At 37.7% G+C, this 18,209-nt stretch overlaps 1 protein-coding gene across 7 annotated transcripts in view; it reads left to right on the top strand.

Annotated features, from left to right (window-relative positions):
- Positions 1-18,209, top strand: part of PSPC1 (paraspeckle component 1) — a 120,381-nt gene that overhangs the window by 42,022 nt on the left and 60,150 nt on the right. Inside the window, exon 7 of one of the 7 annotated variants that reach the window (XM_030561382.1) lies at positions 14,832-14,889. The exons of the other annotated variants lie outside the window; for them this stretch is intronic. Within the exon in view, the coding sequence (XP_030417242.1) occupies positions 14,832-14,889 (58 nt within the window). The remainder of the gene's footprint in view (positions 1-14,831; positions 14,890-18,209) is intronic. 7 annotated transcript variants of the gene reach the window in all.

Here is an 18,209-nt window from a genome sequence, read left to right as displayed (position 1 = left end):
AGGACAGGATAGGCATTTTAGAACTCACTACTGAAATAATTAAATTTAAGCATAAGAGAGGAATAAAAATTATGAAATGCATAGACCAATCAAAAAACTAAAATAACACACTGAAAGAAGTATCAAGAAGTAATAACAATAATACAGGTATGTGTTGAGAGGTGAGTGTGAAAGACAGAGTGTGGCTGTATATGTGTATGTGACAGAGACGAACGCTCCTTGCTCCTTTAAGTACTCTGACTCCACATTAAGTACGCTTCCCTTTTAAGTAGATTCAGCAAGTTCAGACTCAGGCCATGTCTACATCTAAAATTTTGCAGCGCTGGTTGTTACAGCTGTATTAGTACAGCTGTATAGGGCCAGCGCTGCAGAGTGGCCACACTTACAGCAACCAGCGCTGCAAGTGGTGTTAGATGTGGCCACACTGCAGCGCTGTTGGGCGGCTTCAAGGGGGGTTCCGGGAACGAGAGAGCAAGCCGGGGAAGGAGACCAGCTTCGCCGCGGTTTGCTCTCGCGTTCCCGGAGCCACCCTGCAAACCGCAGGGAAGGAGACCTGCTTGCTCGGCGGTTCGGGGAACGAGAGAGCAAGCCGGGGAAGGAGACCAGCTTCGCTGCGGTTTGCTCTCGCGTTCCTGGAGCCACCCTGCAAACCGCAGGGAAGGAGAACCGCTTGCTCGGCGGTTCGGGGAACGAGAGAGCAAGCCGGGGAAGGAGACCAGCTTCGCCGCGGTTTGCTCTCGCGTTCCCGGAGCCACCCTGCAAACCGCAGGGAAGGAGAACCGCTTGCTCGGCGGTTCGGGGAACGAGAGAGCAAGCCGGGGAAGGAGACCAGCTTCGCCGCGGTTTGCTCTCGCGTTCCCGGAGCCACCCTGCAAACCGCAGGGAAGGAGACCTGCTTGCTCGGGGTTCCGGGAACGAGAGAGCAAGCCGGGGAAGGAGACCAGCTTCGCCGCGGTTTGCTCTCGTGTTCCCGGAGCCACCCTGCAAACCGCAGGGAAGGAGACCTGCTTGCTCGGGGTTCCGGGAACGCGAGAGCAAGCTGGGGAAGGAGACCAGCTTGATTACCAGAGGCTTCCTCCTTCCACGGAGGTCAAGAAAAGCGCTGGTAAGTGTTTACATTGGATTACCAGCGCTGGATCACCAGCGCTGGATCCTCTACACCCTAGACAAAACGGGAGTACGGCCAGCGCTGCAAAGAGGGAGTTGCAGCGCTGGTGATGCCCTGCAGATGTGTACACCTTCAAAGTTGCAGCGCTGTAACTCCCTCACCAGCGCTGCAACTTTCTGATGTAGACAAGCCCTCAGTAGCAGAAGCCATCAGTCTCCCTCTGTCCTGAGCCCTGTCATGTCTCTCTCTTCCCCCACTCCCTCCCCCAGCCGCTCTGTGGAGATGAGGTACAGGGGTGGGGGAGAGGAGGAGACCCTGACATCAGCACCTTCTCTCCACTCCTGCACAGTGAACAGGAGGCTCCCAGGAACAGCTCCAAGGCAGAGCGCAGGAGCAGCACATGGCGCTGGGGGGAGGGACACCGATACTTGATAGTCTGCTGGGTGGCCGACCAGCTGCGCAACTTACAGGGAACTTAGGTACTCATAATCATGGAAGTTCCATACTAACAACTGTCCCTTCCTCTTTAGTAAACCTCTACTCTAAAAGTACATGTTTTCTTAGGATGATCTGTTCATTGAGAGACAGATTGCTAACTAGGCCAGGTGGCACTTAAGGAAATATGATAGTATTAATCAAAACCTTTGAAAAAGGAGTGTAAATAACCAGTGTTTCTGTACAAATAACACAAGTTGTCTTCTCTATAAGTATGTGTATATACACCCACATTAAACACTGTGTGTGTGTGGATATATACACATACATACACACACCTTTTAAAAGAGTTTATCATCTGTATTTTTGTTTTACACATGTAATTTGGAAGGAGAGTAAAGACTTGTAAGTATTCTGTAACAAATTCAGCACATAATGGTGGTTGCAGTTTTCTTCTGAGGAGCTTAATGCATTGGTGGTCTTTCTTACTCCTTGACATTTTGAAAAATGGACCAAAAGTGAAAATTAAATTCTATAGTTCAGATTTATGCAATTATTGTAATAATATGCCTCAGTGTGCTAAATGCTTCCCAAAGGGAGAAGGAAAACAGAGTCCCTGCTCCAAAAGGCATAAATCAAAAAAGTGAGGATACATTTTACAGTTTTAGTATTTGAGGCTTCTAATATATATCTTTTGGTTTAAAAAGTTGTAGTTTAAAAATTAACTTTTTTTTAGAATCAATATGTATACTTAGATATTTCCTTAGATAAATGGTAAACATAAGTTCTGTTTTTTAAAAAACAAACACAAAAAACTCCTTCAGCTCCATAAAATCATAGTTCCACTTAGTGAGCACCAGATCTATGAAGTCCTGCACAATGGACATTAAAAAACCTTTAGGGATAGGGGATTTTCTTAACAGATTAGGTGCTAGTGACAGTGAGCCTAGAAAAGGGAGACAGTGAGGCTAGAGCGCAGAGAGCTGAAAATTGGGGAAACAGGGATTCTACTCCTGAGTAAACTGTGTGATCATGAGCAGTTCATGTAGCGGGAGATTCTTCCACCCATATTTATGGACAGTGTAACCTTGTTTTGTGAGTACTCAGTCCATTGAAAACAACTTGAGTAAAGATGGCAGAATCTGGCTTTTAATGTGTCTGTGCTTAGTCTTCTCCATCTGTAAATACCCATCTTTTGTATAGCACTGTGATATCCTGTGAAGGAAAGGAAAATATTTATTATTATAATGTAAAAAGACCAGGTATAAAAATTTACTCTCCAAAACTCCTAAATTTTAAGGCTAATCCTGAATGTACTTTTCACAAATGCAGGAAAGCATAAACAATTACAGAAAAAAGACTGAAATGTCAGTTGACAAAGAATGTATAAAAATTGCCAAATTTGGAATAAAGTTTTGAAATAGATCAACAGATTTTAAATCTTTCCTGGTTTTAGGCTACAAGTTTTGGGTTTGCATCAACAAAGTTCTAAACATTATCAATATAAGAAAATTCTTGCCATCCATTATCTCTTGCATTTTTGGTTTGGGATGTGGCATTGTCCCAGTGAAAGATTTTTGATTAAGATTATATGAAATTTTGTCTCAAACTTTTCCGTAAAGCGCCACAGGAATCAAATTTAGTTTCTAGAACCAGGATGGTATTGCATAGTCTGTCAAAGGAGACGCCAGGTTAAGAATTCAGAAAGACCTTGGGCAAGAATGTAGAGTGAAGTTTGCCTGATCTTCTGTGGTGCTGGATAAGTGTTGTCTCTGAACAAGCAAGAGGCACTTAAACAATAGTCTTACTTAATTTCTCCAGTGTTCCCACAGTAGATTTTTTTTCTTGGGTACCTCTTCAGCACAGTCATACAAAATAGTATGTTGTTTAAGATTCAAGTTTATTTCAAAGTGATCAGAGGAAAAAGTCTTGTGAAGACAGTAACTAGTTCTGCTTAACTAAAAAGCAGTCATTGCCACTGTACACTAAAATAGGCTCCTTTTCCCTCACTAAGTGGGGTATATACTATAGTAGGACTGAGCCCTTGTTCAGAAGAGTTGCATTTTGTTGTCAAAAGGTTTTATATTTGACTATTTTAAATCTGAGGGGAATTTTTGCTGGATCAATGAGAAACCTCCTTGCATAGTTAGTGGAGAGACTTATATCCCAGTATGTTGTCATGGTAAATATTTTTGGCTCAGATTGCCAGTGCTGTCATTGGGCTTCCCCACTCTTCACTTGCCCAAGCAAGCACAGTGATGTCCAGTCATTGTTCACAATTTTCCTGCTCTGAGTTTGGTCTTACACTTTCCCAGTCAGATTGCTGCCTTACTTAGAACAACATGCAGGAAAGTGACCTCTCTGGCTGCTTCTGACTCGAACTCAGCAAGAAGTATTTTTCCCATCCGGTGATACGAGATTTTGGACATTTTCCCCATCCCTTATCACATCAAAACATCAAAATCTCAATTTTTTGCAAATCAAAAATCAGGGTGGTTTCTTTTGCTTTCATTTTTTACTGTAAATTAACTTAAATATTGAAAGTTATTTGGTCTGAAAAACTTTCATTTAGAAGATATCAAAATGGGACATTTTGACAATTTTAAAACTTTACAAAAGTTTTTAAACTGGAAATTTGTCAAAACCAACTCTTTTGGTATTAGCAAATTAGCATTTTCTGAGGAACAACATTTTTGTTGAAATATTCCTGACCAGCTCTACTTCCTATGCGACCAGCATTTGTCTTTTGATCAGAGAAGGCTAAGAGAAAAAGAACGTTCTCCTGAACAGCTACTTACTTTCCTGCAAGGGACTAAAGTGTTTTCTGTGGTCTCTTGCTCAGTGACTGAAGCAATTTCTGTAGCTATGATTGAAGGAAACAAAAAAAGTCCCTAAAATAAGCACTCGGTTTGTCTAAAAGGTAGAGAAGCTCTGCTTAACGCAGCAGTGGACAGAGGCAGTTTCTGGAATAGTAAAAGAGAGAACTCCCCGCTGTTCCTCTATCAAAAAAATTCACAACAAACTCTGAAGTACTTTGATTCCTTCCTAGCTACTGATTTTTAGTAGGAGGCATTAACTTCTTCCAGGTATTGCCTAAAGTCGGAGAGAGGCTTGTTGAGCTGCTCAGTCATCTTAGCCCTGTTTAGGTCATATCACAGAATATCAGGGTTGGAAGGGAGTAAACCCTTTTCTTAGTGAAAGGATCTCCTAAGTTTCTGGTGGTGAGCTTCTCAAGTTTTTGCTAAATCTGCTGAGGTACTGTGTATACTTCCAGATAATTTTGGAAATAATCAGATCTGCTTCCTTAAAGTAGATTCCACATTTCTTGCCTATGACTTGAAGAAGAGCTCTGTGTAAGCTCAAAAGCTTGTGTGTCTGTCCAGATGAAGTTGATCAAAAAAAAAGATGTCTCACCCACCTTGTCTATAAAGTCAGGCATCTGTGTGTACTCTAACATCAGTTGAAAGGATAGTCAGGGTAGGAATAAGGAGTCTCCTAGAAAGCTGCATGCAAACCTTGCACCTAGGCTAAAAAATTAAAACTCTCTAGGAAGTCCTTTCACAGTTAGGAGCCTGACAAATATCCAGAACTTTCTCAGGATTTCCGCTGACATCCTCGGCTCACTGGGCATGATAGATTTGGCTCGATACCATGGTCTGAATGCAGATTTGACTCCAGATAGAGTAACTGACCATGGAGTGCTTACAGCTGGGCTTTTGTGAGAAGCTGTTTTTTTGTAGAATAGGCAAAAGGGCTATAGATTCCTGTTTTTCTTCGTTCCCCTCCCTTTTCCTCAGGATTTTTCTAGTTCAGCCTTGTCTCTTGTTCTCCTTTGATGTTTTCTAGGGCTGTCAATCACAGTTAATGTATGTTGTGATTTTTTTTTATTCTCATGATCAATTGCAACTTTTAAAAAAAAATTAATTTGACAGCCCTAATGTTTTCTCATAACATCTTTCTGATCAGAAACCAATTCCTGTCCTGTTATGGACCAAGTCATAAAAAGACGCATATTTCCACTTTTATTGCTTGTTGTGATTCTAGATGCTCCTATTCTTCCTCGCTTCAGTAAGAGAATTGCCCTCTCTGTTAGCAAGATGTAGCTGGCCAACAGACTTTTTCAATTGGAAACCATCAAAGTGGAGAAACAGGAGAGGGGGAACCCTGTGAGCAGGAAAATCTTGGATAGTGATTGCTTGTTACCCTGTTTGGCAAAACAAATGAGAAAAAAGAGCCCAGCATCTATGTTGTCTTGAATGATCCACAGAAAGTATATTACCTGGAAAATAGAAATGTTTTCTTTCCTTGCCATGCACAAAAACAAGTATGTTCTAATAAAAAACTTGAACTGCCTTTGCACTTGTTGGATCAAGTTTTATGGAAAACCTATGAAATCTCGTAAGTCAGTTAATGAGATTCAGCTTTTTAAAAAATAGATAGCAGTGAAAAACACTGCTCACATCAGCAATTATATCTTTTATACTAGTCGATAAATTTCTGTTCTTTGCTTATTCAAAATTTGCAACCATCCAATCAAATCTGCTTTCAAATAAGTGGAAGGTTACACTGATAGGCTGTCCAGTTACCCAAATAATCACATTAGCTGAGGTGTTGTTGGGTTTTTTGTATGATGGTTCGTAGTGTTGACATGTAAAGCCTGGCATACATTAAGGACAGTTTGCAAAAAATTCTCATTGGGGCCGGAATTGTTCGGTATCAGTGATATTAACAAGGATGGAAGCCTTTCTGTTGAGCTGCTGCTACCGTCCTGTAGGTGAGTTGTTGGCTACTGTTCATTAGATCTGCTCTCTCCATGGTTAGATTACAACATGTTTGGCTTATATGCACTAGGGCTGATACTGTGCTAACATTAGTGGAACTGAACCATACTTGGCAATAGCGATAATTTTTTGGCAAAATTTCCTAGTATAGTCAAGAGTTTAGTGATCACAGTTAGGGGAAGTTAACACTTTTCAATGTTGGCTATTAAAGGGAACCCAAGTAAGAAAAAACATTGCATTTGTTTTTCATGGTCAGGGCAGGCATTCCACTCAGGAGTTTAAATGAAAACTTAGATTTCTCTGGATACACAAAGTCAGCAAGAAGCGACAAAGAGTCCTGTGGCACCTTATAGACTTACAGACGTATTGGAGCATAAGCTTTCGTGGATACAAAAGTAGATATTCACCCACGAAAGCTTATGCTCCAATACGTCTGTTAGTCTATAAGGTGCCACAGGACTCTGCCGCTTTTTACAGATGCAGACTAACACGGCTACCACTCTGATACTTAAAGTCAGCAAGAAGATCCTAAACCAGGGGTTTTCATCCTTTTTTCATTTGCAGACCCCTAAAAAATGTTTGAAATGAAAGTGTGGATCCCTTTGGAAATCCTAGCCATAGTCTGCTGCCCCCAATGGTCTGAGAAACACAGGTTGAAAACCACTGCTCTAAACCTAGTGTTAATGGAATTAGTATGCTGGCTGATTTCTTGTTTCAGCTGATGCTCCATTAATTCTTTTAGATATAATTATAGAGCTTGCCCTCTCCCAAATGGTTCTGTTGTTTCCTGGGAGCTGAGCCAATGCAATAATATTTTTAAAGCTTTCTAAAATTTATTCTAATATTTTAGGAAAGGGTAGCAAGCCACATCGTAGAGCAGTAATCAATGTGTTTTTCGAAAGTGGGTAACATCTTCAACTAAAATAGCCCAAATCATTTGTTTTTATTATATAATAAAAAGTGGAAATTTGTGGGCAAAGCCTTCAGAGTTTTGGAAAACAATTTGCACATTCTGTTGGTTTCAGTGTATTCAAAATATTTAAATGTTTTTACAAGATGAAGAAGTTAGTTTTTTAATATCTTTTCCCCCCATCTAGAGGCATTTAACAACCTATAGTTTTTAAAATGAAAATTGGTGGACTTTTAAAGTAAATGTTTTCCATCTGAAAGTAGATATTTGTCTTACCAAACCCATAAGATAATATATTGTATTTCATTAATTTGTATATTCCTGTTCAATCTTCAATGGTTGAGACACTAGGATACATCTATGAAGGGTTTGTTAATGAAATAGCACACTGCTAATGAAACCCTATCTAGCTTTTGGGTTGGTCATGAGCATAGTGTATTTTTAGCATTATTTAACATTTAAATATAACGCATATTTTTACTGTGTATTTTTATACAATACTATACCCTACTTGACTTGCATGGTGTTAGAATTAAATATCAACACATATTTTCAGTTACAATGTACCTTTTTAGAAAATTTTCTGTTGGGAAGTGTTAAAATATGTTGTACTTTTTCTGGTCAAGGAAATATCCTTGTATGATTTTTAACTTCTGTTTTTAAGAATAGTTGAAGACTGAACACTAAATACCTTAGGCAGCATTAACTGGTCTTATATGCTCTGTTGGGCTTCGGTTATTAAGGTTCTATCTCAGCTAAGGTCTAGACTGTACCTCCCAAAATAAAACGTAGAAGACAAGGGAGTTTAGCATGGAGGTTTACTTAAAAGTGATAACGTGTGGGGAGTGATGAGCTCCTCTGTAAAAGTGCAGGCCTAAATAACTTGTACTGGTTTTTCTGCTATTTTACATTTAAAGTAAGTGTGTGTGTGTGTGTGTGTGTGTGTATATACACACTCTCTCTTAGGGCAGATTATTAATGTGTCTTTTTTCCCTAAAAGAGATCAAATTTTTGGCCAGTTACCTTTACTCTTATTACTAACATTAATAGTATTTTTCCTAATATGAAGATTTCATGGGATGTCTATATGTATATATTTTATATAAAGTGTATGTTATTTGTTCCAAGTTCCATTGATTTGATTCTTAAAGTATCTGCATTTGCAGTGGTTTGTAAATTGGTTGAATTTAATCCTTAAAGGCAGGCGTGGCAGAATTAAATGTTTATAATTTCAACAGATATCAGTGTTTTTTTGTGGGGGGAAAAATTATACTTTGATTTAAATTTTCATAATTGTGGGAAATTCTGGGGGGATGTCAGACAATAGTTCTTAATGACAGCGGATATTAAGATTCAAAAAGTTAAAACACAAATTGTTTATTTTGACATGTGATGTTGACAAAGTATAAATATCCTTAAATCGAACTCTGGTAAGTTCTTAAACAAAATTTTTCTTTTGTTGCTTATCTGTAAATTTGAATTAACATTGGTGGAAATATTTTTCATCTGTGTTCGTGTGTGGTGAAACCAACGTTTACCAATATTTACTGATAAAAATCTAATACTTTCAAGTCTACTTCATCTGTTTGGTCTTAAAAGCTGACCTAATCTAAAATTTGGTGTAATACAGCAGTTAATATTTACTGTTCTATCTCCAACAATCTGGGTTGGGAGGGAAGAGAATGGCTCCTTTTTAGGAGTAGTAACACCAAAATAGAATTTATGTGCTGCCCAATGTGGTCTCTGGAATGGAGTTAATATTGCCACTCTTCATTGAAGTGTTGAATGAAATGGACTGCAAGCTTCTGAGCTGGTCATTTTTCTACTAAACAATACATGCTAGTGCACAAAGGATTACGTTCAGTCTTATAATGGAATATTGACAACTTTTTCCAGAGTGTTTCTTTTAAACTTGGTGGGAGATACTGAAGCACTAAAAGATCTGTACTTATCTGACATTGTAGTCAAAGTCTCCTCTGTTGTGGAACAAATCCTATTGCCTATTTAACACATGAAATATCCTTACAGTGAGGAAAACATGATGTCACCTGAGTTTTGTTTTGCTTGAAAAGTTAAAATGGTCTGTTATTTTTGATAAGAGCATCCATATTTAGAAAAAATAACTTGATTTTAATGGATAACATTTAAAGTGACTTCACAGGAAGTGTTCTGGGACCAAAATTGCAGTGTTTCTTTTTGAATTCCCTTCTTTTCATTTTGATACTCCTGTGATCACTAATCTCAGCTGGGAAGGTGAGTGATTGGTTTTACATGGAGCAAGATTTGCATTCCCTGCCACTGGGTGCTGATAAGGATTACGTGGTTTGCCTTCTGATATAAACCCAATATAAATATTACATTGCTGGCATTCTTGCTTTCTGCCATTGTTACTCAACAGAATATTCCAGTTCAAATATATTTCTATTTACAACTTTATGATGATGAATAGTGTAGCATATATAGACTTGCATGTTTTTGATTCCTTAGGCTACTGAAATTAGAAGGCAAATTTCCTAGGAAAAAAATGTGATTACCTTGTTTTGTCTGTACCTTAACTCTTGCATTCTGATGCTTTTTTAATACTAAAGGAGAGATGACAACTAATGATGATGGAGATGCTTTCATCCCTCATCTCAACAAACTTTTCCCCCTTCCTCTTAATTTCATGAAGTTTTGTAGCAATGGACTTTAAAATATTCTTTTAATATTTTTATATTTAAAAAAGATGTGTATATTATTAAAGTTTCTGTGTGTATTTATTTAGCTCAATGGTGCTGGTATGCCTGCTCTTAAAGGTCTCTTTTTTTTGTAATGAATGTAGAGGAATAGCAAGCTGCAAGTAGGTTTTAAGTTGTATCTGAGGGTACACATTTGGTACACGCTACAGGAATTTCTTTTGCATAAAATCTTAAAGGTGGAGAATGCAGAAAATTAAAATTTTATGTAGATACAAAAATTTTGAATGCAGGGAATACAATATAATTTCTACAGTGTTGAAATAAGAAAGTCAAAATCTACAAGAAAAAACTCTCCGTTTTGGGTTCATGTGACCCTTACAGTTGCCCAGGACTATAACCATGATTGCCAACATACCAAGAAGTTTTCTAGGGACAAATTTTTGAAATAAATCGGGGCCACTGGAGCTTTATAGTTGCATTCCAGCATGTTTTAAATTATTTTCTTAGAAACGTGAGAGAGACAGGAAAGAATAACCTAACATTTGCAGCTAAATCACTCCAGACCCTTGGTTTATTTGAAGAGTTTTCCTTTGAAGAGTTTTCCTTTGAAAATTGTGTTGCTCCCTTCTGTCCCCATTATTCATTCTGTGCACTCCATATGACTCTTACTGTGCTCCCCATGTTTCAGCCTTCTGATCCCATGACTTCTTAATTGTTGTCTTCCTTGGCTCCCAGTGTCCCATAGGATTACACACACTTTTCCCTCTCAATCTCCTGGTTGCTACTTCAGCTTCTCAGCCCTCTTTTCCCATCTTCTCCCCAATGACTCCTATCCCATGCAGGCTCCTGTGTTGGCAGCTCAGATGTTTTTGCCCGTCTTTCCTTCTCAGTATCAGCTGGCTCCACTTTAATGCCCTGCTGTGCACAGCTGAGAAGTGGCTGCAGGGGCTGGAGCTGGTTGCTGCTAGCAAAAGGACAAGCATCCAGAGAGTGAGAAAAGGGCCCAGTGATCTGGAAATGAGCAATTTAGTCCTGCTTTTGTACTGTCATAAAATATTCTAGGACACTATTTATATGGGATAGATTTTTTGACTCTCGTGGCCAAATCCAGACTGCTGTTTGTAATTCAGTAGGTAGTCTTATTCTGAATAAATGATTTTTAAGGATAGTATGGCTGTTAAGAATTATATCAGTCAAGCAGTAGCGGAACAGTTAATATTTAGTGATTTTTTTTGTGAAGTTAAATGCCTCATTTTGGCACATTAATGTGTTTTTTTTGGTCCTTGTGTTTTATTTGTGAGTACCTCACGAAACAAGTGAAGAAGAAAATGTCCCGACTCTGAAGAGTATAAAAACTAAAATTTAACAAGACACTAAAAGTTAGTTATAACCAGACACAGCTAGGGAAGACGGAAGAAAAGATTTGTTGAAATGGTGGCAAACAAATGGACGTCAATTTGCAGGCAGATTTTGTGGTCTTTGATCTACAACCTGAAACATTACCTCTCTCCTTTAAAAGTCAGCGGCAACGCTAAACTCAAAGTTGAATAAACCCAGTAGAACCAGTTGAGTACTCTCACTAACCAGTCTTTTTTGCGGGAAAGGGGAGTTACTTTAAAAAAACCACCCTAAACCACCACCTTAAGTGAAATCCTTTAGCATTAACTGCTTTACAGAAGACATGCAGTATTATGTAGCAAGCCAAATACTGCTTGTTTGTTTGAGTGGGGTCGAAAAGCTTTTTTAAAAGCAAAAATTAAAACATGTATATGCTAAATGCTTCCTATTTCCAAAAACACCCCTACACCCTTCCCATATCTCTCAAAACCAAACACCAAAAACTGGTTGTTTTTTGGATATTCACTGTTTTTGGTGTAGTTCAGTGCCATTGCAGCTTGCTTTAACTAAACATTTGGGCTCTACATTTGGCTCTGGCACAGCACCTTACATCAGACTTGCTATGTACAATGGAGTCCGAGATGCTGTAAATTCTGGTCGTGCGTGCTATGGGAATTGGAAATGCCTCATACTAGATTGTGTGTAGTAATTTACCTAGATGTTGCTCACTTCCAAGTTTGTCTTTAAGGGCAAAATAAAATGGGTTGGGATTGGTAATGAAATGTGGGCCATTTCATCTCTAGGTCACCTGCTTCAGTCTAAGCTGGCACCTGAGTCACTTGTAACTGAAAGTCATTTTCTGCTCGGTGTTTTGTGGCCTTTATGTATTGGTGTTCCATGTCTAGTTCCTAACAGGTTGCGGAACCAAAAAATATCAGTACGATGGGCACAAATTGACATCTCTGCCGGCATTTTGCCAAATTAGACTAAGGATTGAACAGGTATAGAGACAGAACTACTCTCACTCCTTGAGATGATTTTTTCAGCTCAGTAGTGAGGCATATTAACAGAGCAGTTTGGTACTGCTTCTATGGACAAGTGGTTGACAACAGTGTTTCACCAGAATTGTCACCTTGTAGGAACACTAATTTTGCCTCTCTCCCTGTCCTTCCTCTTCCCCCCCACCCTTTTTTTTTTTAAAGATAGGCAGCAGTAATTGCAGGGGAAGGGCCAGGAGGTGTCTTGGGGCTCCAAATCCTGGTGATAGGGTTATACAGAATAAAGGCTGGAAGATGGATGCAGTGGTAAGGAGAGAAGGGTAATAGCTCCTGCCCTTATGACAAATGCTCATTGACCAGTCTTCCATTCCAGTTACCCAAATATGCCTACACCCTTTAGTGATAAGCATCCTAACTCTTCATCACCTCACTAAGTCATGACTCATCCAAAATGAACCGCCAAATCCTTGTACTCACATCAGTTTACAGGAGTTGTTCACCCAAACCCTATACTTTCCAAGTTCAGAACTGCCAGTGACAATGTCCTGACCTCAGTTAGAACTCCCGTTTGTACCCTACTCATAACAAGTTCCCACATCTGGACATCATTACAGGAATAGTTGCCCTGTACTAATGTTGGTGATTTCTGCACTAGAGCGTCTGAAGTCAGCAACTTTAAGTTCACATTGCAAATGTGGGAGACTGAACAGCTCTCTGATATTAGATAATGGAGCCTTTAATCTTCGTTACCTGTTGCCAAGACTACTTTAAAAAAATCAATGCCTAAAGTTAGATTTCTCAATCCTTAATAAGTGATCTGGTTTTCAGAAGGTAAAATACATCCTTGAATATTTACTGACTGTATTTTAAAACGTCAACTACATTTTCCTTCTGTTTGTATATAACTCTAATTCTCAAGAGTCATGTATATCTACCAAGAATACATATTTAAATGTATGGAATCTGCTTTCCTCATGGGGAAAAAAGGCTAGTTGTCTGTCACTAGATTTTGTTTTTTTCTCCTGTAAATTTGTTGATTGGTTTAATATTTAACTGTGCGTGCTGTTCTTTCAATACTCCTGGGGGAATTCTCCACCAAAAAGTTAAAAATTTTGCATACAATATTTAAAAATTCAGCATGTTTTATTTGAAAAAATAACACAGTATAATCATTCTGTTTTCAATTATTTTAGTAATTTATTTAAACTACAATAGAATGGATGGGAAATGTGAGGGGGGAGCATTGGAGGAAATCCCCAAGCCTCCTTGCTTAATAGTAATGTAGCTAGGTTTGACCCTTTCTTGCTAGTTATTAGTCAACAAATATGCAACCATATGTTCAGTGTTCCATACAGGCAAGTGAGGGCTGGGGAATCAAACTCATAATTTATATTGGCTACTGACCATCTCCAGAAAGTTCAGTAGCAAACAGTTCCTGGAGCACATTTTGATAGGAAATGTTTTCAGTCCAAAAATTTATACCAGTTCTAATCACAAAAGCTCCTTAAGCATTTATAAGGTCATACTGTCCTTTACCGCCATCTGACAATGTGAAGGAGCCTTAAAACTTTTACACCTGTTTTATGCTCCTGGGGGATTTCACAGAAACAATGGCAACAATTCACTAAGCAGGCAGGCTGCTACATTCTGCTCTGCCTGAGGGGACAGAGCCTGCCCCATGCCTGCCTATCTCAGAAACACCCTGAAGCCCTGCTCCTCCATACTAAGCATGCTGCAATAGCGAGCCAGACGGACAAAGTGTGTGTGTGTGTGTGTGTCTCTCTCTCTCATAATTGCCCAGTCCCTGCCTTCAGGTGGTGATTTACGTCTCTATCAGCTGCTTCGAGCACCCAAGCCAACTTGCCTGTGGTGCCGGTAAGGGGTGCATGACCACTCTTGCAGCTTCTCTTTGCTTTCCCATCAGAAATCATTTTTCTGCGGGGAAGCAAAGAAATGTGGGGGGGGAGGGTATGAATTCTGCACACGCACAGTGAGGCAAAATTCCCCCAGGAGTATTTCAATACTTTTTGTCTTCCCAGAATGTAAATGGCAATGTATAAATCATTTTGAGTGCTAGTGATCTATGATAGACAACACACTTGTGTTTTCAGTTAGGTGGGGTTTTTTCTTTTTTATTGGTACTACCTTTAGTTTTGAATAATAGGAATCTCAGGCTACAAGGCAATCAGACCTCACAGCCTGATTTAAAAAATAAAAAACATTTGCTTATTTTTTTTAACAGTAATGCAAACTATTTTGAGAGAATATTCTAAAGTGGTGGTCTAAAAATAGAATTACTTTAGCATCATTAGACCTTTGCTTCTGTTTAATTAAACTTCTCTGTAAGATTTGTATTAGGTTTACGGGAAACTTTTAATAAGACGTATGCACTTTTGTCTTGTTTGTTTTTTACCAAATAATCCCAATTCATATCAATTGAAGAATATATTGTATTTCCTGTATTTTTTCTAAATATGACTAAAGAAATTAAAACTTTAAAAAAATTCGTGCTTTTTTTTGTAGTAGATGGGAATGTTAAAATAATCATGATAGGTTGACCATGAAAACTATGTTTACTTTCAGAGAGAACAGGAAATGAGAATGGGTGATATGGGTCCTCGTGGAGCAATAAACATGGGAGGTAGGGATCTGAAGCAAATAGGCTTCTGTAATGTTAAGACTATAATTCTTTGGGACTGTACATGTTACTCATTGGTATTATACAGTAGTGATGAGCTAATTGTAAGGAAAAAACATTTTAATGATAGGTAATATAAAATTTTATCTATTTTGTTTCCAAATAACTGATTCTTGCAGTAAGTTTCTATTTACTGTACTTGCATTTTATTATTTTAGTCTCTGTGTGGAAGAAAAATGTAGGTATTTACGAAGTAGGAAAATAGGAGAAGGCACTGAAGGTATCATCCTGAAAAAGGTTGTTTGATGGAAAACATGAAACAGTTTCTGGTGTTTATAATAAATCTTGTGGAAAAAAATTATCTAAATACAAAAGTTTAATGTACATTTATTAAAACAGATTTAGAATAATTCCGTTCATGGCTTTATTAGATCACTTCTTGGTGCTATGTTACTTAACAAGAAGTTAAATACTTGTTGGGGCCTAAACTTTAATAATTTTATCCCAAGTAATAGCTGCACATTGTCTTGCATTTTCATTGTTGCCCTCGGTGATATTGTCACTATTACAAACGTGTTTTTATTAACTGACCATTCAAGCTACAAATATAAAACTATTTTGTATATATAGCATGGGTAATCACCACTTATATTTCATACTGAATCAGTCAACATGGAAAAAGTGTTCAGTTAGACTAAGCAGAATATATTTGCTTTTAAACTACACTAAACTCAAGTAGTATATTTCTTGAATCTATTCTATTAAAATATATTGATCATGAATATGTATTTTCACTGAGCTTCGTAATCTTTGGTTAAAACAAATCTTGAAATAAACTTGAATAGTATTCATGAAGGAATAAAATTGTCATACCTTTTTAAACTTTAAATTATGTCTGATCCGTATAACATTCATTTTTTGGCTTTTAATATCTTTTGACACTTGGCAAAGAAACATTCTTTTCATTTTCAAAATAAGCTATATTTTACATCTTCTCTGTAGTGCCTTTTTAAATATAACAAGCTTGAAAAATTAAATTTGACAAGTATACTCTAAACTTGAATCATAGGTTTACATTAACATCTAATCTAGATTCTAAAAATATTAGTGCCTGTTGTCACATACACCAGTAGAAAAAAATTTTAACTTTACAACTTTAACATAACCTCATTTGCCATTAAAAATTTATCATCCAAGAAATGAATAAGAAATTCAAGAAAGACAATTCAGAAAAATAATGAGCTAGAAATGTAACATACCTAAAAGACCATTAGTCTTGGATCTAATAGTCAAATCATTGAATATATAATTACATTTAAAATTGGATATTCTTCAGTTTCTTAAATAAGAGCTACAACTTCCCACGGTGTAGCTCATAGACTCTCACAGGTGTGTGCCCATGTAGAAAAGCATAGTCTGTTTTCTTAGTAGGTTGCAATAGTGATGCTCTGTGCTGAAACCACAATCCTAGTTGTATATACACCTACTGAGTCAGCTGTGATACCAGCACTGAGTACTCCCAGTACTGTAGGCAGTTTGCTGCTACTGTCCGAAGATGCATGTGTGTGCCTGTTTTGACTCTAGCAGTAGTATTAGCCCCTCCCCTTTGATTTTTCTGTCTGCTGCTCTGGAATGGCAAGGGTTAGCAGAGGATCCATGGTATGCTCACAAAGATGGATACTCAGAGCAGACTTTTCTTATGGGCAGAGATGTCTGCTTCTCTTCATCCCATGAACTAGTCATGCTCATGGTTGAGTGAGAAGCTCCTTACGCTCCTCTTATACCCTGCCCTCTAGCGCAGCATCTGTCTGCAGTGGGTCAGGGAGACATCTGCCGAAGTTCACGTGGAGGAACAACTCTTCAGAACTGTGATGAGCTCAAACTTTTCTTTAATTAAAGATTAGTGCCTCTCCTCCAAATCTTCTAACAGAAAGTCCTGTAGCACTTATCCCTAGTACCACAGATCCTTTGCAAAACCTTTCCCTCCAGCAGAACTAATATAAGAGGGTCAGGGTGAGGCTGATTTTAGCACTCCTCTAGTGTCAGAATCATGCACATACATCTTTGGGGGCAATGATACACTAGTTGATCACTGTAATAACGAGCAGTCAGTGCTAATAGCACAGGGGAAGTGTCATGTACATATGTATAGTAGTAGCAATATGATAATAGTCCTGAATGATCTATTTACAGTTAATGCATTTATTACAATTTCTTCCTAACATGAAAGGTGGTAATCTAATGAAGTATGGGAAGGACTTTACTAGGTATTTCAGTCCATCCAACATGTTTGATCCTTGAATTGTATTCACATACTACAGTGATGGACATGCTATAAAACCCTGGAATTTGGCATATTTTCTTCTGTTTTGTTTGTCAAAGAAAATGTATACATATAGTTGGCTGAACATGATGGATTGTCCATCTGAACAAATACTGTTTCATTCCCATTCTATTTGGATTTTTTTTTTACATTACAGCTCATATGTCTGATTTACATACCCAAGTTTATTCTTCCTTATAATGCAACCTTGCAAATGTATACAATTAGTCTTACTATATCTGCTGATTAGTTTAGTTGTTACTGACAAATGAATCATATATGGTAGCTGAATTTTTATTATAGATTGCTGTTTCTTTTGTTTTTGCCTCTATTTTCTTATCTCTTACTGTTCCAACAATGGATCAAAAGTTTTAATGGTTTAGTGTTAAATGTTCCATTTGTTTTGTTGTATCTTCTTAATTTCAAAATCTATTGATGTTTATAATATTAGCCATAAATCTCTTTACAATTCTTTTCTTAACTTTCCACTATCCAATACTTCTGTAAAAGACCACATTTTAAAAAGAATTGGAAAACCTAGGGTTTCAGTATTGCAATTGATTTGTAATATGGAATAAAGTAAAGTGTTGCCTTTTCCCATGTAAGGTGCTTGAAACCTAAATGGCCAAGTTGTGTAAAAGTTGGCCAGTTGCAAATTGACTTATTTTTCTTTTCTATTGTAATTGTGTATATTATTCACAAAATATGAATACATTTAGTAAACGTTTGTGCAAAACCAGTAGAAATACATTTATTTGCATACCTTAAGGTTCTCAAATTAAAGGAAGAAAATGTTTTCGTTCAGAAAGCAAGTTGTAGAATAAACATTTGAGCAATAATTTGAAAATGAAGATCAAGTTAAAAGTAGATTGAGATAAATGTACAGTCTCAAAGAATAAAAGCAACTTTTATATTTCAAGTAATGGAAGTCTTGTATAGTTGGTTTCTTAAATATTGTAAATTGTTTGTTGCTTATTGTAAAATTCAGATAGGACAGCTC

This window comes from Gopherus evgoodei, chromosome 1 (assembly GCF_007399415.2).
Source record: "Gopherus evgoodei ecotype Sinaloan lineage chromosome 1, rGopEvg1_v1.p, whole genome shotgun sequence".
NCBI classification, from domain to species: domain Eukaryota; kingdom Metazoa; phylum Chordata; order Testudines; family Testudinidae; genus Gopherus; species Gopherus evgoodei.
Note: the sequence above shows the minus strand (reverse complement) of the source record. Positions and strands in the feature narration are given on the sequence as shown.